Here is a 27434-nt window from a genome sequence, read left to right on the forward strand (position 1 = left end):
CTTTGTTTTAGCAATCAGGAATATTTCAGTTGTTTTTATCCTTCTTTGTGGGGACATTGTTGATTGTCATGTCATGTTCGGATGGACATTGTGGACGCCATCTTTGCTCCACAGTAAGTCTTTGCTGTCGTCCAGCATTCTGTTTTTGTTTACTTTGTAGCCAGTTCAGTTTTAGTTTCGTTCTGCATAGCCTTCCCGAAGCTTCAATGCCTTTTCTTAGGGGCACTCACCTTTTGTTTATTTTGGTTTAAGCATTAGACACTTTTTTACCTGCACACTGCCTCCCGCTGTTTCCGACATCTACAAAGCAATTAGCTACCGACTGCCCCCTTCTGATATAGAAGAGTGTTACACGGTTACTCTGCCGAGCTCTAGACAGAACCGACACTCTACAACAGGACATAATTTGCAGACTATAATTACTGGTTTGCAAAAAATTTTGTTAGTCTGTTCAAATGTCAGTAGACTGTATCTCACGACACATTAGTGTGCCGCGGCACAGTGGTTGAAAAACACTGCTCTATAGAACAGCAAACAGCGCGCTTGTTTTCCACCAACCACACAACACTTTCACTACAGCTCACTTGGAGGGTTCCTTCACATGACCTTTGCTAAAACCAACATTACTGAGCAATAACTGTCACAACTAACATAACCTAGTTTCTTACATGGAATGGAATGGAATTATCTTTATTGTCATTACACAAGTACAACAAAACATTCATTTTAGCACAAACCAGTTCAAGATAGACAAACAAACATTGTACAGGGTTAAAGAATGGGAACGCTGATGGGTTGAGATTACATTACACTAGGGCTGTAACAATAAATCAATTTAATTGATTAATTTGTTTAGAAAAAAACTAAAACTTTGATTTATATTAGGTTGCTTGATATACTTGTTTAAGTGTAACTTAAAAAAAAAAGTTTCATATAAAACTTTATATAAGCAGACTTAGTTTTGGACAGCTGCTGCAGTTGAGTGCGTATGAAAGCGGTAGTTTGTGGTTGCCATGATCTGTGTGGCAGTGAACAGGAGTATGTATTATTTTGATCAATGCTCACATGTTAAAGAGGATTTTTCTTGTTAATGAAGTGCATTCATTAGAAAAAAATAAAGTTATTGAAAGCAGCAAAAATTTTGTTTATGTCAGCTATTATCCCTAAAATACGCTTTTAGGGCTGTTAAGTCTTTTATCCGATTACTCGATTAATCGAACAAACTGATCGAAAGATTACGCAATTACTAAAATAATCAATAGCTGCAGCACTACATTACTCCCCATATTTATTATATCAATAACTGTATTTACATGATCTAAATGCATTGGGTACAAAAGCAGATTTGTTGTTTTATTTTTTCTGTAATGAGCAGTTAAATAAAAGATGTTGTCATGCAACTTCGGATTAAGTTGACTATAAATAGGATTGGCCGATTGAAAACAACATTTGTATCTAATATTGTTGGTTGTATTAACATTCTTTATTATTTGCTGAAAAAAAATCTAAATTAACTCTACAGGTAAAAAAAAAAAATAATTACACATTTATTATATATATTTTTTAATTAGTTTCCCAAATAATTCAGACCCAATTTTATTTTAACCTTTGAGTCATAGTTCATACTTGGTGAACAGTACATAATAGTTTGTATTAAATAAGGAAGTCTATTTATTAATAGACATTTTTTCCTCGTGATTGCATCTGTTATCAAATTATTTAAACTCCCTAAATTGTGATCGGCCCCAAAACTATTCTGAATGTTCATGTTGTTACTTTGTGTTTGTGTTTGCAGAGTGCAACCGCAATTTAAAATAATGTGATGAAATAGGCACTTTTTATTTTTTATAATGAATTTGTCCAATAGGTCAAAGATAGAGGACCAGAGGCCACGCGCAGATTCTTCAACTGGTTCTACTGGTGCATCAATTTGGGAGCCATTCTGTCACTGGGAGGTGTGGCCTACATCCAGCAGAATGTCAGCTTTGAGCTTGGCTACATCATTCCCACTGTGTGTCTTGGGATTTCCTTCCTTGTTTTCCTCCTGGGTCGCACCGTCTTCATCACCAAGCCGGCTGATGGCAGTGCGTTCACGGATATGTTCAAGATAGTCAGCTTTGCATGTTGCTCTTCAAAGCCTATGGAGCCTGACTTACTTCGGTGAGACATAATCCTTGTCGGTTTGTCAGTTGTTTCACATAGTTAACAATACGCACAGCTGACTAATATTGCTGTTACAAATAAACGCAGTGCTAGACTGTAATGTAGGCAAAGCAAAACACGTCTCATCTACAGGTTTTGCACATTATGTTTTTTACAATGACACAGCCAGATCGGTGTTGCCCCTTCATTTTATATCTTAAAAATGTTATTGATTGATTGATTGAAACTTGTATTAGTAGATTGTACAGTACAGTACATATTCCGTACAATTGTCCACCTTCAAGTTTCAAGTTTATTCACAATACCATAGAACAATTACTATAGTAGTGAATATCATTTAAGGATGGTGGTAAGTGAAAGGGTCCCCCAAATAAGCTAGAAGAAGCTTTTAGCAGGGGATCCAGAGGACAGTATATGCATGGAATGCTGAAACGTGGTGGCAAGCACAAAAAACGCGATATGATAAACACAAAATAAGAGTACTAAAGCAAGCATACCAGTGACGTGAGGTGAGGTTGATGGCTGGTGAGGCACTGACTTCATCACAGTCAGATTTACAAACATATGAACCCTAAAGAGTATCTTATTCACCATTTGATTGGCAGCAGTTAACGGGTTATGTTTAAAAGCTCATACCAGCATTCTTCCCTGCTTGGCACTCAGCATCAAGGCTTGGAATTGGGGGTTAAATCACCAAAAATGATTCCCAGGCGCGGCGCCGCTGCTGCCCACTGCTCCCCTCACCTCCCAGGGGGTGAACAAGGGGATGGGTCAAATGCAGACGACAAATTTCATTACACCTAGTGTGTGTGTGACAATCACTGGTACTTTAACTTAACTTTAACTTAACACATACAAACTGTAGCACACAAAAAAGCACATTTAATAAAAAAAAACGTTATTATGGTCTTACCTTTACTTATAAATGAAGTCCACAACTAAAGCCCTCACTTAAACTTTCCACGTGCAAGATTGAATCTATTTAAAAAAGTGTAACCGATACTGTATGAAACTACAAAATAACAAACACGGAGGCTCCAGTTTACACGAGGACCACTTTATTTACATTCTTTCAAAAACCTCCGCAACGTGACATCACTTCCGCTCTTAGCGCCTTCAAAATAAGAGCTCAAGGCATATACTGTATAACAGCGCATAACAGGAACTTAACATCACAAAGAGGAAAGCCCATTAAAATAGGTTGCAAAAGTTATTTAATAAGAAGCCAAAAAGTGCAAAAACAATAATGTTCGTGTTGGAGGAGTTGTGAATTAGATACACCTGCAGTCTGCAGTTGTACATAATGTTGTGGCCCTGCAGTCATTCACAACTCCTCCAACACCAACATTGTTTTTGCACTTTTTGGCTTCTTATGAAATAATTTTTTTTAAATAGATTCAATCTTGCATGTGGAAAGTTTAAGTGTGGGCTTTAGTTGATATAACAATTCTACGGCGGGGGTGCAGGAGGCGGGATTACTGGAGCCTCAGCCAGTGCGTCTTTTGCAGCCGTTTTATGATCGCTCAGCACAAGAAATACGTTACACACATACAGTTGTTGACAAAATACACTGTACATTATATACCTCAGCTAACTAAACTATGGAAATGTATAATATGGTTCATATAGCAATACGGTCTCACTGCACAGCAGGCCAGCAGTTAGCCGAGTCCGGAATCCATGTTGAGGCACTGAGTGACGTGCCTCAACTGGCTGCTGTTCACGCACCGTCTCTTCTCAGTATTTGAACGGCAAATGTGAAAATTCAGCGATTTTGAATAAAAATAATCTAAAACTGGTGAAGTTAAATGGAAAATAACTTTATAGTATAATCACTGGATACATATAACAATTTAATTTATTTTTTTTCCTTTTCCATTTTTTTTCTTTCCATGATGGCAGGTGAGGCCCCGCCTCACCTGCCTCTAGTGACTGCACGTCACTGAAGCATACACATACATACATTCAACCATGCAAAACTCAACAGTAGTCTACCCCACATGAGGCATTAGAGATAGGTGGTTAATAGGTAAGATTTCAGTTTCTTTTAGAAGTTGGAGAATGAATACAGCATCCTGAGGCTCTCATCAAGCCGGTTCCAAATCTTTGGTCCCCTGCATACACAACACTTCGAGCAGTACAAGCCAGTAGACGATGTTTTCCTGATATCAGATCAAAGTTACGAGTGTTGTGGGCATGCTTGGGATGGTAGATAGGAACCAAGCTACAGCGCCTAAGATTCAGCCTGTGGATGACTTGATAGGTTAGACAAGCATTGGGATAAATATTGAACTCTGTCAGTCTTAAGAGATGATAATTATGGAATAGATGTCGGGTGGGGGCATTAAACTTGGACCATGACAGGGCCCGTATGATTTTCTTTTGCATGGATTCTAATTTGTGATGGTAGCTAGGGAAGGTGTTACACCAGATGATATTACAGTAGTTTAGATGTGGTTCAAAGAGTTTTGTATGGAGTAAGTAGAGCATAAAGAGGAAGATAATGACGAAGGTGAAAGAAAACCACTAAACGGTAACACCCGAATACGTTTTTCAACTTGTTTTAAGTCGGGGTCCACGTAAATCAATTCATGGTAGATTCATAGTTACTGTATATCTCATCTTATAACTCAACTAGCTCAAAACATTGTTAAAAAAACATGACATTGCATTTTCAAATTGGCCCAATCCTACTGTCTTTCAAGAATGCCTTCTTTTTTATTTCTCCAGAGTTGAGGATTATAGGCTTTATAGTATAGCATTTCTTTCATATCTCTAGAAGTGCTGTTATTTAAGGGTACGTAAGATGTTCACTAAAAGACAGAATAAGCCTCTCTCTTAATGCTTTGATGTAGCTTAAATCATTTTTAATTATTTTGGTAATTCCATGCTGTCAGTCCCACTTGAGACCTAATTCCTTTACTTTTTTTTTCCGTAGAAACAATAAACCAACGCTCTTGGATGGTGCCAAAGTGACATACGGAGGAAAATTTGCAGAAGAAAAAGTGGAGGAAGTGAAATCGCTGGTGAAAGTGCTACCTGTTTTTTTAGCCCTTATTCCATACTGGATGGTGTATTTTCAGGTAAATCCACTATGAATCTTTGAGACACATATACTGTATTTCCTGTCATTGTACCCAAAGAGCCAAATACAGGTACATACATAAGCATGCGTTTTAAGTTAATATGGGTTCCCTCCGGGTACTCCGGCTTCCTCCCACCTCCAAAGACATGCACCTGGGGATAAGTTGATTGGCAACACTAAATTGGCCCTAGTGTGTGAATGTGAGTGTGAAAGTTGTCTGTCTATCTGTGTTGGCCCTGCGATGAGGTGGCGACTTGTCCAGGGTGTACCCCGCCTTCCGCCCGATTGTAGCTGAGATAGGCTCCAGCGCCCCCCGCAACCCCAAAAGGGAGTAAGCGGTAGAAAATGGATGGATGGATGTCCACTTAAAGTAAACTCTTTAACAATGTAGTGCCAATCTTTGTTGTGTTGCAGATGCAGACAACGTACATTTTGCAAGGGCTCCATTTGAAAATTCCAGATGCTGCCTTGAACAGCACTACTGACTCCAAGGTAAACTATACACAATAAATTGACCAAATGTTCAATTATTTTTGAAATTGCTCAAATTGTAGTCATACAAACAAATACATTTTTTGACCAAGTTTTGTTTTTTTAAATAATTAAATAAATAGACACACTGTTAGAAAACTCAATCATTTGCATGTTTTCTGGTTCTTATGCTTCAATGATTGTGTTTTAGTACCCCATAAGGGACAAGCGGTAGAAAATGGATGGATGGATGGATTTAGTATTGTATTTGTTTTAATTGTTAAGCTTTTATTGTTTCAAATATTGGTGTGTCCTGTAGCACTTTAAGATGTTTTTCAATGATAAGTGTGTAACAAATAAAATCTATTTATATTTATTGCGGTTGTTGTGGCGTCCTACCCTGTTCAGCGGTCCTTAAACACACCGTAAAGACACCTCTGTCTCGTATGCCCCTTAGTATAGAACGAGCACTCTGTCAAAGAGAGCACAACTTGTAGGTTCAATGTGTACAATTGAATATTTCAGTTGCTCAGACAGCAGTGTGTTTAAGTTAAGATCATGGTATGTTGTTTCTTAATGGGGAAATGGGTTAATACCTCTTGTTTCCATGTCAGCATTTAAGCTAGCGAACTGGCGCCAGTCAGTCCATGAGTTTATCAAAGTGAAGTTATCAATGATAGTTTTCTGATCAATTTAATTTAAAACGGTAATACTAAACTTTGTGTGTTTTACAGCGGTTATCATTGCTTATGTGGATCAACATACAAACCCCGTTTCCATTTGAGTTGGGAAATTGTGTTAGATGTAAATATAAACGGAATACAATGATTTGCGAATCATTTTCAACCCATATTCAGTTGAATATGCTACAAAGACAAGATATTTGATGTTCAAACTCATAAACTTTATTTTCTTTTTTGCAAATAATAATTAACTTAGAATTTCATGGCTGCAACACGTGCCAAAGTAGTTGGGAAAGGGCATGTTCACCATTGTGTTACATGGCCTTTCCTTTTAACAACACTCAGTAAACGTTTGGGAACTGAGGAGACACATTTTTTAAGCTTCTCAGGTGGAATTCTTTCCCATTCTTGCTTGATGTACAGCTTAAGTTGTTCAACAGTCCGGGGGTCTCCGTTGTGCTATTTTAGGCTTCATAATGCGCCACACATTTTCAATGGGAGACAGGTCTGGACTACAGGCAGGCCAGTCTAGTATCTTTTACTATGAAGCCACGCTGTTGTAACACGTGGTTTGGCATTGTCTTGCTGAAATAAGCAGGGGCGTCCATGGTAACGTTGCTTGGATGGCAACATATGTTGCTCCAAAACCTGTATGTACCTTTCAGCATTAATGGTGCCTTCACAGATGTGTAAGTTACCCATGTCTTGGCCTACACCCCCATACCATCACACATGCTGCCTTTTACACTTTGACCCTATAACAATCCGGATGGTTCTTTTCCTCTTTGGTCCGGAGGACACGACGTCCACAGTTTCCAAAAACAATTTGAAATGTGTACTCGTCAGACCACAGAACACTTTTCCACTTTGTATCAGTCCATCTTAGATGAGCTCGAGCCCAGCAAAGCCGGCGGCTTTGGGTGTTGTTGATAAACGGTTTTCACCTTGCATAGGAGAGTTTTAACTTGCACTTACAGATGTAGCGACCAACTGTAGTTACTGACAGTGGGTTTCTGAAGTGTTCCTGAGCCCATGTGGTGATATCCTTTACACACTGATGTCGCTTGTTGATGCAGTAGAGCCTGAGGGATCGAAGGTCACAGGCTTAGCTGCTTATGTGCAGTGATTTCTCCAGATTCTCTGAACCCTTTGATGATATTACGGACCGTAGATGGTGAAATCCCTAAATTCCTTGCAATAGCTGCTTGAGAAAGGTTTTTCTTAAACTGTTCAACAATTTGCTCACACATTTGTTGACAAAGTGGTGACCCTCGCCCCATCCTTGTTTGTGAATGACTGAGCATTTCATGGAAGCTGCTTTTATACCCAATCATGGCACCCACCTGTTCCCAATTTGCCTGTTCACCTGTGGGATGTTCCAAATAAGTGTTTGATGAGCATTCCTCAACTTTATCAGTATTTATTGCCACCTTTCCCAACTTCTTTGTCACGTGTTGCTGGCATCAAATTCTAAAGTTAATGATTATTTGCAAAAAAAAGAAAGTTTATGAGTTTGAACATCAAATATGTTGTCTTTGTAGCATATTCAAATGAATGTGTTGAAAATGATTTGCAAATCATTGTATTCCGTTTATATTTACATCTAACACAATTTCCCAACTCATATGGAAACGGGGTTTGTAATTGATTGTTAAAAGTCAGTTACAGTCGCCCCTCGTTTATCGCGGTTAATTGGTACCGGTAATGACCGCAATAAACACATTTTCACGAAGTAGGAGTTTAATTACTAAATCAAATATTTTATAATTAGAGCATAAAAAACTGTTTCCTACCTTTTTAAATATGTGTTTTTTATATTATTTAACTCTTCTAAACATGAAATAACAACAATATAGCTACCTTTATACTCTAGGATGGATAGGATAAACTTTATTTATCCCACAATGGAGAAATTATGTGGTTGTAGCGCATGTACAAAAAGTCCACAAAAAATGGTAAGAACTAGGGCTGTCAAAGTTAACGCAATAATAACATGTTAACTTTACCGGCTCTGATTTTATTTACGTGCATGCGTCCTCACTCATTTTTGACCCTCCGGCCGTTCTGTAGCATGGGAAAATGTGGCTGCTTTCACCATTTACTTTTGAGCCACAAGCGGGAAAATAGCGTTTAGAAAGGGACAAAGAAAAAGGTACATTATGGAAATACCACATTCAAAGCCATGAAAAGACAAAAACATTTCTTTTTTTATCCACGATCACTGTCAGACGTCTTATTGGAGCAACAGCCTGCTGCCGAGCTTGCATTCAGAGCGGTATGTCGAGCTTCACTTCTGTGGTTAGTTTAGTTTAACGCATTCACAACATAAAATGTAGATTGTTACTGGAACTGTTTTTTTAGGATGGCATAAAAGCTCAGCATTAAGTAAAGATGGTGGGCAGGGAGTCCAGAATTACATTTTTATCAGAGACTTTCACAACGTCAAGATACCTTCTCAAACCAATCACACACTTTTGGCTAACCATACAACATCTCTAACTACATAAGACAATGGAAAAATGTCTTACATTACGATCATGCTGTGTCAAATATGCTAGTACATCAGTTGAGGAATATTTTTGGCAGAAATTTCAGGTAGAAATATCACACATTACATTACCAACCATCTTTGACAATCAAACCATGATTGTAACAATCCACGTTGTGTGTTAATACTGCGTGGAACTGGTATCTAAACATGATGTAGCTCTTTCTCTTTTTTTTTTGTCCTGTCCAGCTTCTCAGGCAAATCATATAGTTGATGTAGATGCCCATATCGGCTGTTCAGATTTACTTTACAAAAGAGAAGTGTAGGATACTTCTCTTGTTGCCTTATTTGTATTTGACTTTATTAAATGTATTTATATTATCATTTGGTGCAGCCGGGCTGGGGCAGGAGGGGATAGAAAGAGAAAAAAAAGAAGACAGAGGGGGAAATTGTGGGGACAAGAGGGGGATTAGACAGAGAGACAAAAACAACAACAGCAAACACAACAACAACAACAACAACAACAACAATAGAGCAACATCAGCAAATACGACATGTACAAATATGATGGTAAAAGTAATAGCAAATAAGCAGTTAGCGAAAATAAAAAATAATACAGAAATGACAATGAGCATTATTACACTACAAATGGATCAATACAAATACCGATAGAAATATCACCATTGATAATGAACAATACCAATACTTTATACTACCTTTATTATCAACAATACAGTTGTTCAAATGCAACAATATATATACGTAATGATAACTTGAGATACGAAAGAATGCAGAAAAATGGAGGGGGAGAAAGAGAAGCAACCTACATTAACCTAGCTCTTTCTCTGAATGCAAGTGCTTCTACAGCAGGAATAAAAAATAGTTTCTACAAAATCTGACAAGACACTAATTGTTACACCTAGTATACATAATTCAGCCAACATGATATGAAAGCATCATTACACATGTCGCTGCTGAAGTCTCGCTGTTTGACATTACAAAACCATTTCAATGAACTCTTTTTTGGCTATGTGAAACTAATATTCCCTTCCAGGGAATGAAGATTTACATTAAGTACGTTACACAAACATAATAAACAATAGTTAAATTAAAAGTTGTAAGGGACAAATGAGCATCAATATAATGCATATGAGCTACAAAAGTGACTATTCATTGATCTACAAAGATTGTTCCTCCTGTGTACTCTTAAAGCAATAGGCCAAAATGACATGGTTAACCGCAATGCATTTCTGCAACAGTACTGCTTTTGGGCTAATTTCAGACTTAATAAATGTTTGTTACCACAACAAATATATTTCCTGATAGTGTGGAAAATGTACATGCAGTCAAGGTTAGTTTTAGGGGGGAACCAGTTAACTGTGAGTAAGAATGGTGGGAGGTGTACCAATTATATTGTTCAATACTGTGGAAAACTGGATTTTTTTTTTTGTCCTGGTCCAGACAAATGTTTTGATGGTGGAATGGTTGAAATTGGTTGATAGACGAGGTAATATTTGAAAGAATGAAAATACCGTAAAATTGTGAATTATTGTACAAACCCCGTTTCCATATGAGTTGGGAAATTGTGTTTGCAAATCATTTTCAACCCATATCCAGTTGAATATGCTACAAAGACAACATATTTGTGTTCAAACTGATAAACATTTTTTTATTTGCAAATAATCATTAACTTTAGAATTTGATGCCAGCAACACGTGACAAAGAAGTTGGGAAAGGTGGCAATAAATACTGATAAAGTTGAGGAATGCTCATCAAACACTTATTTGGAACATCCCACAGGTGTGCAGGCTGATTGGGAACAGGTGGGTGCCATGATTGGGTATAAAAACAGCTTCCCAAAAAATGCTCAGTCTTTCACAAGAAAGGATGGGGCGAGGTGCACCCCTTTGTCCACAACTGCGTGAGCAAATAGTCAAACAGTTTAAGAACAACGTTTCTCAAAGTGCAATTGCAAGAAATTTAGGGATTTCAACATCTACGGTCGATAATATCATCAAAAGGTTCAGAGAATCTGGAGAAATCACTCCACGTAAGCGGCATGGCCGGAAACCAACATTGAATGACCGTGACCTTCGATCCCTCAGACGGCACTGTATCAAAAACCGACATCAATCCCTAAAGGATATCACCACATGGGCTCAGGAACTCTTCAGAAAACCTCTGTCACTAAATACAGTTCATCGCTACATCTGTAAGTACAAGTTAAAGCTCTACTATGCAAAGCGAAAGCCATTTATCAACAACATCCAGAAACGCCGCCGGCTTCTCTGGGCCCAAGATCATCTAAGATGGACTGATGCAAAGTGGAAAAGTGTTCTGTGGTCTGACGAGTCCACATTTCAAATTGTTTTTGGAAATATTCGACATCGTGCCATCCGGACCAAAGGGCAAGCGAACCATCCAGACTGTTATCGACGCAAAGTTCAAAAGCCGGCATCTGTGATGGTATGGGGGTGCATTAGTGCCCAAGGCATGGGTAACTTACACATCTGTGAAGGCACCATTAATGCTGAAAGGTACATACAGGTTTTGGAACAACATATGCTGCCATCTAAGCGCCGTCTTTTTCATGGACGCCCCTGCTTATTTCAGCAAGACAATGCCAAGCCACATTCAGCATGTGTTACAACAGCGTGGCTTAGAAAAAAAAGAGTGCGGGTACTTTCCTGGCCCGCTTGCAGTCCAGACCTGTCTCCCATCGAAAATTGTGGCGCATTATGAAGCGCAAAATACGACAGTGGAGACCCCGGACTGTTGAATGACTGAAGCTCTACATAAAACAAGAATGGGAAAGAATTCCACTTTCAAAGCTTCAACAATTAGTTTCCTCAGTTCCCAATTGTTTATTGAGTGTTGTTAAAAGAAAAGGTGATGTAACACAGTGGTGAACATGCCCTTTCCCAACTACTTTGGCACGTGTTGCAGCCATGAAATTCTAAGTTAATTATTATTTGCAAAAAAAAAATAAAGTTTGAACATCAAATATCTTGTCTTTGTAGTGTATTCAATTGAATATGGGTTTAAAAGGATTTGCAAATCATTGTATTCCGTTTATATTTACATCTAACACAATTTCCCAACTCATATGGAAACGGGGTTTGTAAAATCTGTAATTTTGTGAAATGCTTGTCCTGAATGCGCTGAACGTTTCGACGTTTGAACAGATCAATCGGATGAATGATGGGAGCTATAGGGGGATGAAAAAAAGCTATGGAAGAATAATAACTAGATGAATTTTGGTATAGAACAAGATAAGTGGCATTCACACAATGAATGCCTAGTGGCATATAAACAGTTAAAGAACACAGGGGATATAACAGTCTTTAAAAGAGCACAGAGCTGATGCAACCAGCTGCTACCTCAGTAGCTGCATTTATGCATTCAGCTACAAAAGTAAAACATAACGAAAAACCAAAAAATTAGACCCTACAAAGCAACCAAGCCAACTCCACCCTAGACTGCCCAGTAGCTCTGGGCCAATGTGTTATTGATGAGGCAGGGGTTGAAGATGGTGTCCATCAAAAAGCAGTTCTGCCAAAAGTTGGTCAACTTGAGTTTGTCACGGTGAAGATAGCGCCAAGTTTAGCCGGATGTGTTGTTGTTTAGTAGTGTTTACCCTTATCCCGGAAGAGGAATAATAAAGGAATAGCCTAATTTAGGCTGAAAACATTTGGAATATGCTTTGCAATATTTGAAGAATGATGTTGCAAAGTATGACTGTATAGCAATAATTTTAATTTGTTCTTATAAAAAAATAAAACAACAATCAATAGTTAATTTTCTCCATCAACACATTGTGTGCTTTGAGAAATAGACTCTGTAGTGTTGCCTGCAAAAAACTAAGTCTGAACCAGATTGTTTCACATTTGAAACTAAGGCAGTCAGTAGGTCATGCACTGACACAGTGACAGTGGTAGGTAACAGCTGGAGGCTGTGGCAAAGGTTGGTAATGCCTTGGAGATTAAGTCAGAACTTTACTTAACACACTAATACCTTGCAGATTAGCAACCTGTCTGTGATTGGAGCACTCTGCAACAGCGCCTCCATCTGATGGTTTGCCTCGTACACTATACCTGTATTTCACTCATTAGGTTGAGTTGTTGAAAGATATGATGATGACATAACCTCTGCTACTCCTTTAGTGATGCAAAGAAGTGTACAATATATACCTGTCGCACATAAGTTCTGCTTTAAACAGGCACATCTCTTATAATAGTGAGCAAATTTCCCTGATGCAATTAATGTGTTGTTCCTTATACCTTAATACACACAGACAGGACGTAGTCTTTCATTATCTTTGATTGTATTGGAACTTCTACTTCCTGTCAAGAATCATTTTGATTTTTAACCTTGAAAACTAAAAATTAAACCGATTGCTTCCCATCTTGACGTTTCTCCACACCAGAAGGGAAGTGAGATTAGATGCCTCATTGTTTTTGAACAAAATAGATTTTGTTCAAATTCATATTCATATTAGGTGATGCTGTAAGAGAGTGAATGTGTGATTATAGGAGTGTATTGTCTTAATCAGTGACATGCAGTCACTAGAGGCAGGTGAGGCGGGGCCTCACCTGCCATCATGGAAAGAAAAAAAATTTAAAAAGAAATTTTTTTTTATTCAAAATCGCTGAATTTTCACATTTGAAAATTCACATCACTCAGTGCCGCAACATGGATTGCGCAATGACTTGGCTAAGTGCTGGCCTGCTGTACAGATACACCTGCAGACTGCAGGTGTACATAATTCACAACTCCTCCAACACGAACATTATTGTTTTTGCACTTTTTGGCTTCTTATTAAATAACTTTTGTAACCTATTTTCATGGGCTTTCCTCTTTGTGATGTTAAGTTCCTGTTATGCGCTGTTATACAGTATATGCCTTGAGCTCTTATTTTGAAGGCGCTAAGAGCGGAAGTGATGTCACGTTGCGGAGGTTTTTGAAAGAAGATAAATAAAGTGGTCCTCGTGTAAACTGGAGCCTCCGTGTTTGTTATTTTGTAGTTTCATACAGTATAGGCGACATTTATAAACCCTCGGTTACACTTTTTTAAATAGATTCAATCTTGCACTTGGAAAGTTTAAGTGAGGGCTTTAGTTGCGGTGCATGGACTTAATTTCTAAGTAAAGGTAAGACCATAATAACGTTTTTTTTAATTAAATGTGCTTTTTTGTGTGCTACAGTTTGTATGTGTAAAGTTAAAGTTAAGTTAAAGTACCAATGATTGTCACACACACACTAGGTGTAATGAAATTTGTCCTCTGCATTTGACCCATCCCCTTGATCACCCCCTGGGAGGTGAGGGGAGCAGTGGGCAGCAGCGGCGCCGCGCCTGGGAATAATTTTTGGTGATTTAACCCCCAATTCCAACCCTTGATGCTGAGTGCCAAGCAGGGAAGAATGCTGGTATGAGCTTTTAAACATAACCCGTTAACTGCTGCCAATCAAATGGTGAATAAGATACTCTTTAGGGTTCATATGTTTGTAAATCTGACAGTGATGAAGTCAGTGCCTCACCAGCCATCAACCTCACCGCACGTCACTGGTCTTAATGTAATGTGGTTTAAAATGTATGCTTAGGTGTAAATGTTGCGTACATTTTTCTCTACGGACACTTTTATATCCCACTTTCTGCATGTCTGCAAGATGTTCGTTTCTGGAAGTGTTCCCTGATAGCAAATTAAACCACGTCCAACTCTCCAGAAGTATGAGATTATATTTTGAAAATGTACTCTGTTAAATATGTATCTTGAACACGAATGTCACCGTTATTTCTTTTTTGGGACACGGTTGAAAATAAACTTCAATCAATCAATCAATCTTTATTTATATAGCCCTAAATCACAAGTGTCTCAAAGGGCTGCACAAGCCACAACGACATCCTCGGTACAAAGCCCACATAAGGGCAAGGAAAAACTCACCCCAGTGGGACGTCGAACTTCATAAACATTATATAGATTCACCCGGTCACAACATTAGATACACCCGAAAAACTGTGATACAGAGAGCCTCATAAAAAAGCTGTTACTGTGCACTTGCCATGATTAGATTAAAATATTTATTCTACCTTTTCTTGTTTCTCAAATTGTAAATTGTATTTTCCTTTTAGCGGCTAATCCAATTTTGTACTGGTCCATCTTGACAAAAGAGTCCCGTGTAAAATATCTTAAATACAAACACATATTTATTCATATAGACAGTGGAGCAAGTGAGAGGGCATTAGATGAGAATTAATAACAAGCAAGGACCATTTCATTATCACAGCCTGAAACGGGTTCCATTGCTTATATGTAATGTCCAAATAGGTACGTCCATCTCACTATGATATCACAATGTAGTCAATCTTCAAAAAAGACCGCAAAACACCGGTAGAGGCATTCAAAACTGATTTGATGGTTTACCACGACTATCCAACATTTACAAGTCAGCAAGACGGATATAAACATTTAAACATTGTACCAAATGTAATGTAGCAATATGTATTTTAATTTACCAAAACCTACACTGATTGCATTTACTGTAGTGAGGACATGCCACTTGAATCGTGAATTGTGGTGCACAGCTGAGCAAATACAATCTTGTGAAACGACAACCAACATTAAAACAATTCTAATGTTTGGAAGTTTAAGTATACATATTTGTACTGTAATGTGGGTTCCCTGCTGTTTTCATATATACCGTATTTTTCGGACTATAAGTCGCAGTTTTTTTCATAGTTTATATAGTGCAATTTATATATGTTTTTTTCCTTCTTTATTATGCATTTTCGGCAGGTGCGACTTATACTCCGGTGCGACTTATACTCCGAAAAATACGGTACAATAAAATGTAAAAATCAGATTTTCTTTATGCATTCTCACCCTTGTTTCGCAAAACCCACCCTTTGGGCCCTCTTATGAATACATATTCATGAGTATAATGGGGCAAATTGTCATTTTTTTAACCTTCTGCAGCAGATAAAATCTGTCATGCACTGAATGTTAGTATGTAGTACTGTACTGTGCAGTATTGCTGCAAATGATCTTGATAGAAATGTTTACAATGACCATTTTTTAAGATTCGCCATTGTTTTAGTTTTTTAAGCGTTTTACTGTCCTCTTTTTATTTACTTCCACAATCTCCTGTTCAAATACCACCTAATATGAATTAGGGATGTCCCGATCCGATATTTGGATCGGATCGGCCGCCGATATTTGCCAAAAAATGCGTATCGGCAAGGCATGGGAAAATGCCGATCCAGATCCAGTTAAAAAAAAACCTCCGCTCCGTGTTTTCCAACGCACCTATTTAAATAATAGATTCCACTTTTCTGCTGCCTCCGTTCCGCATTTTCCAGCACACCTTCAACACATCCATAGGTATGTGGATTCTCACGCAGTTGCTTTTAGCTGCTGGCATTATACGACAGGCTCTTCTCACTCTTTCCTGTGTCTCCCTCTCACAGACAGCAAGCGCACTTTCTTACACACGTCACATACTGTCACGACACACGTCACATACTGTCACGTCATACGTCACATACGTATACGTCCTCTCCCAGCAGAGAGGTAGCAGCATGGCTAACGTTAGCTGTGATGCTAGAGCAGCCGTGTGACCAACGCTCCCTCTAAGGTGCGCACCTGTGCAATTGCGCACTGTTTAAACGTCCTTTGCGCATAGCAATTATATGCCACGCACAAAATCAAATAAAAAAATAAGCGCATAACAATTTTTGACACACGGACACGACAGAGAAAACAATTTTCGTCATCATTGTTCAAATATTGTAACGTCTGTCGAGACGCTTATCTCCATTCGGTGCCACACGTCCACACCATCAAAATGCCGAGGCAAACATTTCCACATCAACACCGTATGAAAAAATTTGTGATTTTTTTAGTTGTGATTTCCTTCTCTGCAGGAAAGTTTAAAAGTAGCATGTATTAATGCAGTATGAAGAAGAATGTTTTAATGTAGACATGCAAGCCTTGAAAGAACATTTTGAAAATCAAGACTACATTTCCTGCAAATGGGTGCATTTCTACCCTATATTTTAACTTTAGATTTATTCTCATATCAAACTCTTTTGGCTGTCTTTTTGACACTTACATCCGGCGCCCCCTCCACACCCTGGATTATAAATAATGTAAATAATTCAATGTGATTATCTTGTGTGATGACTGTATTATGATGATAGTATATATCTGATAGTATATATCTGTATCATGAATCAATTTAAGTGGACCCCGACTTAAACAAGTTGAAAAACTTATTCGGGTGTTACCATTTAGTGGTCAGTTGTACGGAATATGTACTTCACTGTGCAACCTACTAATAAAAGTCTCAATCAATCAATCAAAACACATAGAATCATCATACTGCTGTGATTATATGCATCAAGTGTTCATTCAAGGCTGAGGCAAAATATCGAGATATATATGGTGTATCGCAATATGGCCTTAAAATATCGCAATATTAAAAAAAGGCCATATCGCCCAGCCCTAGTTTCAATGATGCCATTTCTGTTTGTCATGTATAATTTTGTCTATTTTGTGTTTATCCTTGAATAAACAGGTCAGTTTCTTGTTACCAACCATTGTGTATTATTCAAACTCCCCTAATTCAGCTGGCTAGTTGTTATCAAGAGTACTAAAACCCTTTTCAACATGATTCTGACAACTAAGTAGGCTAAATAACTTTAAACTTTAATACATGCTCGGATAGGCCAGTATCGGTATCGGTCAGTATCGGTATCGGATCGGAAGTGCAAAAACAATATCGGTATCAGATCGGAAGTGCAAAAACCTGGATCGGGACATCCCTAATATGAATATGCTTTTCCTTGTTCCCGATGTTTAATCCAATTTATATTACTCATAATGTTCCATTGTGCATGCTGGAAAAGACTTGTACCTCTTCCTATAAATCACTGATTTAATACAGAACCTCTTCCTAGAAATCACTGATTTAATACAGAGGAATGTAGATGAGCAGCTCTGTGCTCGACCACATACAGTACGTCAAACACTAACCCATTTGTTTTTGCAGCAGACTTTTTTAGGAAAACATCTATTTGAGATTGCTAAATCACAAGTTATGTTGTATCATACAATAATATAAATTATGCTAAACCAAAGTCACACCACAACCTTAAATGAAATTTGCAATTATTATTTTGACAGCATCTTAAGTGGTTAGCATTTTCTGTATTCATACTGGGAACATAAATGTTTGGATTTACTATAAATTATAATAGCACAAATTAATGATTTTCTTAGGTTAAAATGTATGGTAATGGAGCTAGATGAGTTAACAGAATACAGTATTGAGTTTTAATTTTATTTTTAAGTCACACTCAGCTTTCACCACCGGGGGGTGCCAAAGTAATAGCAAGTCAAACGGGCTAACACAAAAGCATTCAACTGTGTTAGAATTTGCAGACATATTCTACAGCTTTCACGCTTTATTGCTCTTTGTACAGTTTTGTCTCATCTCTTTCCTTTCGATCCTTTAGATGACGTTCCACTTCCCTGCAGCCTGGCTCACCATGTTTGATGCCGTGCTCATCCTCTTGCTGATTCCTCTTAAGGACAAAGTGGTAGACCCTATTCTGAAGCGGCGTGGCCTGTTGCCCTCTTCTCTGAAGAGGATTGCAGTGGGGATGTTCTTTGTCATGTGGTCGGCCGTGGCAGCGGGTGAGTACACCAACTGTGATGTCCTCTGTGCTCTGCCTTTTAAGTTGGCCAGACAAACAAGGACAGGACAAAGTCAGGGATCTTTTTGTCATGTATTCAAACTCACAGACAATGTGGCCCTGGCAAACAGGATGACACCCTTGTGTATTTGTTTTTTCTTAGTGAAGGAGCTGGGCCATCTCATTGTTTTGACTTAAAAGACTGCAATAATGCTCCTGAGTCATTTTTGGTTCCACCTTGTGGAGGACAGCCTTATTGGGCAGCAGCAGCAACAGTCATTTGTACAAAATCAAAGAATGTGGGATTCACCATATTATCAGAAAATTATCAGAGACACACTATTTGCATTGATTAAAGCAAGCTATAGCTAAAAGACTGGACAAAAACTCGTAACTTTAACTGTTATTAAAACTCCCACCCACCTACATCAGACCCTGATGAGACAAAAATGTAAAGTATAAAGAATAAAACAATGAATATTAAGATATGTGAAAGATGACTCCTACCTTGCCTACTTCTGTGACGACCTCCTTAAGGTTGTGTAATCAATCAGAAATATTAAACAGCTAAAATGCACCTAAAATGGCCTAATTGTACATTATTGAAAATAATGTACAATTTTAATGTTGCCAGTCATGTAAATAAAACAAATACTGTAGCTCAGCTTTCCTCTCTTTAAAGTAGCTCTAATAGGGATGTCCCGATCCAGGTTTTTGCACTTCCGATCCGATACCGATACTGACCGATACCGATACTGACCGATAATGGCCTATCCGAGCATGTATTAAAGTTTAAAGTTATTTAGCCTACTTAGTTGTCAGAATCATGTTGAAAAGGGTTTTAGTACTCTTGATAACAACTAGCCAGCTGAATTAGGGGAGTTTGAATAATACACAATGGTTGGTAACAAGAAACTGACCTGTTTATTCAAGGATAAACACAAAATACACAAAATTATACATGACAAACAGAAATGGCATCATTGAAACAAGGGCTGGGCGATATGGCCTTTTTTTAATATTGCGATATTTTAAGGCCATATTGCGATACACGATATATATCTCGATATTTTGCCTTAGCCTTGAATGAACACTTGATGCATATAATCACAGCAGTATGATGATTCTATGTGTTTTGATTGATTGATTGAGACTTTTATTAGTAGGTTGCACAGTGAAGTACATATTCCGTACAATTGACCACTAAATGGTAACACCCGAATAAGTTTTTCTAATTGTTTAAGTCTTGTTTAAGTTGATTCATGATACAGATATATACTATCAGATATATACTATCATCATAATACAGTCATCACACAAGATAATCACATTGAATTATTTACATTATTTATATTCCAGGGTGTGGAGGGGGGCGCCTGATGTAAGTGTCAAAAAGACAGCCAAAAGAGTTTGATATGAGAATAAATCTAAAGTTAAAATATAGGGTAGAAATGCATCCATTTGCAGGAAATGTAGTCTTGATCTTCAACATTTTCTTTCAAGGCTTGCATTTCTACATTAATACATTCTTCTTCATACTGCATTAATATATGCTACTTTTAAACTTTCATGCAGAGAAGGAAATCACAACTAAAAAAATCACTAATTTTTTCATACGGTGTTGATCTGGAAATTTTTGCCTCGGCATTTTGATGGTGTGGGCGTGTGGCACCGAACGGAGATAAGCGTCTCGACAGACGTTATAATATTTGAACAATGATGACGAAAACTGTTTTCTCTGTCGTGTCCGTGTTTCGAAAATTGTTATGCGCTTATTTTTTTATTTGATTTTGTGCGTGGCATATGATTGCTATGCGCAGAGGATGTTTAAACAGTGCGCAATTGCACAAGCGCGCACCTTAGAGAGAACGTTGGTCACACGGCTGCGCTAGCATCACAGCTAACATTAGCCATGCTGCTACCTCTCTGCTCGGGGAGGACGTATACGTATGTGACGTATGACGTGACAGTATGTGACGTGTGTAAGAAGGTGCGCTTGCTGTCTGTGAGAAGCACAGACACAGAAAAGAGTGAGAAGAGCCTGTCGTGTAATGCCAGCAGCTAAAAGCAACTGCGTGAGAATCCACAGACCTGTGGATGTGTTGAAAGTGTGCTGGAAAATGTGGAACGGAAATTAGGGAGCAGCAGAAAAGTGGAATGTACTATTTAAATAGGTGCGTTGGAAAACACGGAGCGCAGTTTTTTTTTTAACTGGATCTGGATCGTCATTTTCCCATGCCTTGCCGATACGCATTATTTTGCAAATATCGGCGGCCGATCCTATCCAAATATCGGATCGGGACATCCCTAAACTCTAATAGTGATTAATGTTGGAGATTAGGAATGTAGACAAAAGCATTCAGGAGTTGGACTGAATCCACGTTTACCTCTCGTATCCAAGTTCTTGATCCTATCAAGTCATTTTGCACAATTTGGTCTTGTTCACACTCGATGTCAATTATGATTTTTTTTTTCCATATGTGACCTGCATCTGATTTGTTCATGTCAATGTTAACAGTGCAATTCTGAATATTTCAAATCCTTTCGTATCGGATATGTACAGTATGTGATGCGACTGCAGTGTGAACGCTCGGGTCGTGTTCATCCGACCAGAACGTCATCAGACCGCAATAAGCATCATATTTCTTTGCCAAAATATCCATCCATCCAACCATTTTCAACCGCTTGTCCAGGGTTGTAAAATAAATAGCTGACAAATGAGCAGAAAACAGGCGAAAAAAATGTTTTAGGAACTCAGGCCAATGTTCCACCACTCCTGTATGTTTCTCTGACTGCTCGCCAACAAGCAAAAGTCAAAATGGTTGCCCTCTTCCTTTTTAATCTTCTACGCGCAATAATTCCGTTCAGAAAATGTGGATTTTGATTGCAGAAAATCCTTGAAATTGACACAAATGCTAGTCCTGGAGACCGACTAGAATTGGAGCTACGTTTACTTCTACAACTCTGCAGCACGTGTGACTTCATGACGTCATATCCGCACGCGGGTCAGTTTGCGTTCGCATTAGAAATCCCTTTTTTTATGTGAATGACTACATACCCTAAATTCCAGACTTTAAGTTGTTTTTTTCCGAGGCTTTGAATCCTGCCGCTTCTAAAACAGTGCGGCCAATTTATGTAGTTTTCTTTGCTGACAGTCATAATGTAAATTGATTTTTTTTTTTAAACAAGAAAACACAATTTATAGGTGTGCTATTGTTTGTGCTATGGCACCATCTTTTGTACGAGTTCGCTCACTGCAGGTGCTGCAGTGCCCTTCTGTTTAGACTGAGCTAAGAACCGGAAGTACAATTGCCTTTCGATCTTCTAGCCGTCAATAGCATTTCTACTTGTATGAATACTTCATTTAGTACTTCAAATAATGTTTGTGAGTTTTACAATATAACTAAAACGATTCTTACTTGCTAAACCGTCCTATGTGTGACGTCTTTAATAGTGTTTTCATGCATATTTGTACGTGCTATCGTAATCAGAATCAGATCAGAAATACTTTATGTAATGAATGAATGAATGTAATGAATTTGCATCGTTAGCATTAGCTAATATACTAACACGTTTAGGATTGTCTTTGTTAGTATTATTAACTTACAATGGCAATTTTTTTTGTATAGTTTCAGTTTTGTAAATCCACCAAAATGTCACCATGGACTTATTGAGTCTGTTTTGCTGATTGGAGAGCTAGCTTCCGCAGCTAATGGGTCCATGACGATGACTTCTGTTTTGTATGATTAGCTGTTTTACTGCTATGTTACAGACACCAATTGGAAACAATTAAGGTATGCAAATAAACGTGTAAAAACAATGTGTAACTAATTTCACAATGTATATATATACATATATATATATATATGCGGTATAGTCCGTTGCGTTTATTACATGTAAAAATATTGTTTTCCTTCTAAAGGTTTGTGGGTGCGGTTTCTATACCAATGCGCTCTAAAGTCCGGAAACTACGGTAAATTAAAAGATTTGATTTGACAAAAAAATTGGACATGCAACCCTCCACTGTGAATGTAGCCTTAATCTAAGGCTACATTCACAGTGGAGGGTTGCATATCCAACTGGGTGGGGTCAGACGGCATCATCTAATTTGCATAAGTGGCCATGTTGCATGTGTATTTAATTGTAATGGGCGCTAAAGAGAGGAATAACATTTTGGGAGGCAAAAAGTGAGTAACAAACAAATTAACCTTTTATTTATGTTGTTTAGGTTTTTTTCCAAACAAAACTGATCAGTCTGAGTACTTTTAGTCAGGCTAGGGGCCTACAGCAGCACCTACTGTTTGTTGAGAAGAGCAATATGTGCTTTCATGTCAGAGTCTCCAAAAGTCTCCAATAGAAAAAAAAAGTGCTACATTGTCCCTAGTCCTTTAAAAAAAAAAAAAGTATCAAGATGGTCTGAATTCTCGCTAAATATAGCGACAAAGACGATAAGTGTTGGCAACACTGACCACTCATGATACATCTTTTTATTCTATGGCAGATAAGTTGAGGTGTGGTAAGAAGTAGCGTTGCTGTACAGAGATGTAAAGACAAGCTACATTCACAGACAGTCTTGTACTGCAATGTGTTTATGAACCAAGGTGGCGCCAAATCTATTTGTGGTGGACTTAATGTTTATGTGACCGCAACAACTGAATACATGTATAGGGAACACTGTTGTACTGACTGGTACACTGTTATACTTCCAACTTAGTGGGAACAGTTTGGGAAAAGCCATTTTCTGTTCCAGCTTAACTGTGTCCCAGTGCACAAGGCATGGTCCTTTAAACGTGCTGGAATTAGTTTGATGTAGAGCAAGGGTGTCAAACTCAAATACAGAGTGGGCCAAAATTTAAAACTGAACAAAGCCGCGGGCCAAGGTTGAACAAATTAACCTTTTAATAGGGACACAAACAAGTTTTGCATTGGATATTGAACAAGCAAGGCTTATATCACTTTATAGTGACATGCAAAATCAAGTTTCAAATAATAATAATAATAATTTAAAAAATATCAATGGCATATCAAACAAAATTTAAATAAAAATTGAATGCCTCTTTTCTATTTGCAGCCTTCTGATGTAAATATCAACATTAACTTTTTCCACAGGCTAATAAATTAGAAAATAAAATAACAATGAATAAACCAGCCATTCAGGACTTTAAACTGCTCAGTCTGCAACACACTGATCTAATCTGATGTGCCCAAGCCAGATACCTGCCATCTTTTCTTGGATGCTAGTTCATTAATGTCGGGGCTCAGGCTTTGAGCTGAGGCAACTTACATTATCGAACGAAGTTGTTCATCAGTCATTATATCTCGTAGTCCACCCGGACCACAGTCTTGGGGGCGTGCTTTAAAGGCACTGCGTTTATCGTCCTCCACGAGCTGTCGTCACGTCTGCTTTTCATCCATTCCAACAACGTGCCAGCCCGATCACAAAATATGTGCGACTTCAGCACGCACACACACGTAAATGCAATGCATCCGTGCGTCGGTTGAGGTGGGCGGGGTTTGGTGGTAGTGGGGGTGTATATTGCAGCCCGAAAGAGTTAGGGCTGCATGGGATTCTGGGTATTTGTTTTGTTGTGTTTATGTTGTGTTACGGTGCGGATGTTCTCCCGAAATGTGTTTGTCATTCTTGTTTGGTGTGGATTCACAGTGTGGCGCATATTTCTAACAGTGTTAAAGTTATTTAACTTTTTACACAGGCTAATAAATTTGAAAATAAAATAACAATGAATAAATCAACCATCAGGCCTTTTTACTGCTCAGATTGCGACATACTGATCTAATCTGAGGTGCCCAAGCCAGATACCTGCCATCTTTTCTTGGATGCTAGTTCATTATTGTCGGGGCTGCTTGGTGGTAGCAGGGGGTGTATATTGTAGCGTCCTGAAAGAGTTAGTGCTGCAAAGGATTCTGGGTATTTGTTTTGTTGTGTTTACCGTATTTTTCGGACTATAAGTCGCAGTTTTTTTCATGGTTTGGCCGGGCTCCAGTGCGATTTATATATGTTTTTTTCCTTCTTTATTATGCATTTTCGGCAGGTGCGACTTATACTCCGAAAAATACGGTATGTTGTGTTACGGTGCGGATGTTCTCCCGAAAAGTGTATGTCATTCTTGTTTGGTGTGGGTTCACAGTGTGACCCATATTTGTAACAGTGTTAAAGTTGCTTATGCGGCCACCCTCAGTGTGACCTGTATGACTGTTGATCAAGTATGCTTGGCATTCACTTATGTGTGTGTAGAAGCCGCAGATATAATGTGACTGGGCCGGCACGCTGTTTGTATGGAGGTAAAGCGGACGTGACGACAGGTTGTAGAGGACGCTAAAGGCAGTGCCTTTAAGGTACGCCCCCAATATTGTTGTCCGGTCGGAAATCGAGAGAAATTCGGGAGAATGGTTGCCCCGGGAGATTTTCGAAAGGGGCACTGAAATTCGTGAGTCTCCCGGGAAAATCGGGAGGGTTGGCATGTATGAGTATTAGAGGTGAATGCGGTGTCACAGCGGCGCCGCCGCTGTATAATATCGGCGGGCCAGATCTAATATTAATTTGATATAGCCTCAAGGGCCAAATGAAATTACACGGCGGGCCAAATTTGGCCCGCGGGCCAGAGTTTGACACCTATGATGTAGAGGAACTCTCACATCAAGCTATATATTTTCTGCATCTTTAGGATGAACTACAGGAGAAAAGAGATGAGAGGCCAGCAAGCCTTTTCTCAGGTTTAATAGACAAAAAAATATTGACACACTAACAGCTTGTGAAATGTAGTTGTTATAACTGCAAACAGGAAACCAACTATATTTTCTTCTCATTTCACTTCCTCTAAGCGCAATGGCTTATAAATAAAATGTTTTACGTCACATTGAGCAGTAAACCCAAGAGAGAATACATTTGACAAAATGTAATTGGAGCTTTTATTTTAACAACTTTTCAGAGAAGGTTTGGACGACTAACAAAGTAATTATATTGCGTTTTGTCTAACCCTACAACAACATTTGATAAACTAATAACCATATTACGCTTGCCTCAATCAAAGTTAAATATATCTTCATCATCATCACATCTTGGCTAACATTCAGTGTTCCCTCAGGGTGAACAGCAACATTCTATATTAATGACTTGACATATGAGTTCAACTCGTTCCGTCGCGGAGCTCATAACTCAAAACACTTTTTATTTCACGTCAATTTTGCCCATTTAAATTAATTGACATGTCATTAATTCATCCCCATGCCCCCACAGAAGAAACTAAGTATTGTATAAATAATACATAGTATTTACTTAAAAGACGAGACTTCTTTGCTGATTTTTGTCTTTTTGCCACACTACCTTAGCTGTCATGCTCTTGGCTGGCGTTGCTGTCTTTATGAACTCCTTATGCATCAGTATAATGTGCACTAACATTATAAAGTACTATACTCGCAGTGCTTCGCCGTGTCAGCGACTCTCACACCTTGGTCATGTTTTTGATTATGGATTTCTTTAATTTAATGAGTATCATCTGGTTCATCTTCACAGCAGTGTCATTCACACTCATTATCTTTGGACCTATGGTTGAAAAGACAACCTATTTAGTTTGCCATCTACTACTAGCTAATGATATTAAGGGATGTTAAGGGTTTTTCACTGTGGCATTCGCTTAGCGCAATACTGGTGTGGAGTTATCTGAAGCTGGGTTGTAACTCAAATTTGTGCTCGCAACTTCAAGCAAAAAAATTGTAAGAGATGCCTCATATCTCAAGAAAGTGTAAGGTTGGTCAAAATCCACTGTACACAGTTATAGTATTAAGATATTTACAATATGTATTTTGTGTAAAAGAACCCCTATCAAAGATTATTGACCAACTATGAGTCTACTTAATCTCCTGATAGTGACAACATTTTTCAACTTCATCACAAACTTTCCTGATGTGATGCCACTCTGAGAAATTTGATTATTGTTGTGGTACTCATTGGGCTAAATCTTGAACCTTTTGGTGCTAAACTTTGTGCCATTCATCTCATGTGTCTCTGACAATACATTTCCTTGAATTCTTGAATACTTTAACATGAAAAAAATCACAGATATATATTTTTTGATTTGAGTGACTCTGTTGGTCAAGCTTCAACATCAAGTAACATGAAGCTGTCTTCATTATTTAGTGGCCGAGAAGACAGCATATTTCTTGATGAATAAGAAATACGTACAACATATGATAAATCAATTTATTCCAGTAGTTTTATGCTCTAAGAAAAACAAATTGACTATGCAGATACAAGACATGGGTTGACAATTTGAAAAAACGTGTGTGAACTGCAACTGGAATAGAACTATGGATGGGTGAAACACTGCTGAGGGACAATGTTGTTCTTGACTCATTAGTGTCATGATCTGTGAGTGTTTGAGTTGTTTCCTGTGTGTGGTGTTTCCTCCTGTCTGGCACTCCTAATTTTGTTTCACTTCCTGTTTTGGTTTTATCTTGCAGTGACCTCACCACTGTTTATGACTGCTGTATTCCGCACCTGCTCTTGATTAGTGATCAAGGGACTCTAAACACTAATTAGGAGGGTTTATCCACTAGTGTCGTCTTAATTGTGACTCTGCTTCGTTGTCTATCGTGGCTTTGTGCACCAGCTATTTGTATACTCCTTAAACTTTTGTTACTTAATTGTCCCTAATTATAAGAACTGGACTCTAAACACTAATTAGGAGGGTTTATCCACTAGTGTCATCTTCATTGTGACACTGCTTCGTTGTCTATCGTGGCTTTGTGCACCAGCTATTTGTATGTTCCTTAAGCTTTTGTTCCTTAATTGTCCCTAATTAAAAGAACTTGTTATTTACGCTTCGCCTGCCA

The 27434-nt window shown here is 38.3% G+C and overlaps 1 protein-coding gene across 5 annotated transcripts in view; it reads left to right on the forward strand.

Annotated features, from left to right (window-relative positions):
* The window catches only part of slc15a4 (solute carrier family 15 member 4), a 97438-nt gene that overhangs the window by 13749 nt on the left and 56255 nt on the right, over positions 1-27434 (forward strand). For all 5 annotated transcript variants that reach the window (XR_009817848.1, XR_009817850.1, XR_009817849.1 and 2 more), the window contains exons 3-6: positions 1868-2160; positions 5102-5246; positions 5663-5740; positions 18405-18585. Coding sequence is in view for 2 of the 5 variants with exons in the window: in XM_061986093.2 (XP_061842077.1) it covers positions 1868-2160; positions 5102-5246; positions 5663-5740; positions 18405-18585 (697 nt within the window). In the remaining 3 variants the exon portion in view is untranslated. The remainder of the gene's footprint in view (positions 1-1867; positions 2161-5101; positions 5247-5662; positions 5741-18404; positions 18586-27434) is intronic.

This window comes from Nerophis lumbriciformis, linkage group LG12, assembly GCF_033978685.3.
Source record: "Nerophis lumbriciformis linkage group LG12, RoL_Nlum_v2.1, whole genome shotgun sequence".
NCBI classification, from domain to species: domain Eukaryota; kingdom Metazoa; phylum Chordata; class Actinopteri; order Syngnathiformes; family Syngnathidae; genus Nerophis; species Nerophis lumbriciformis.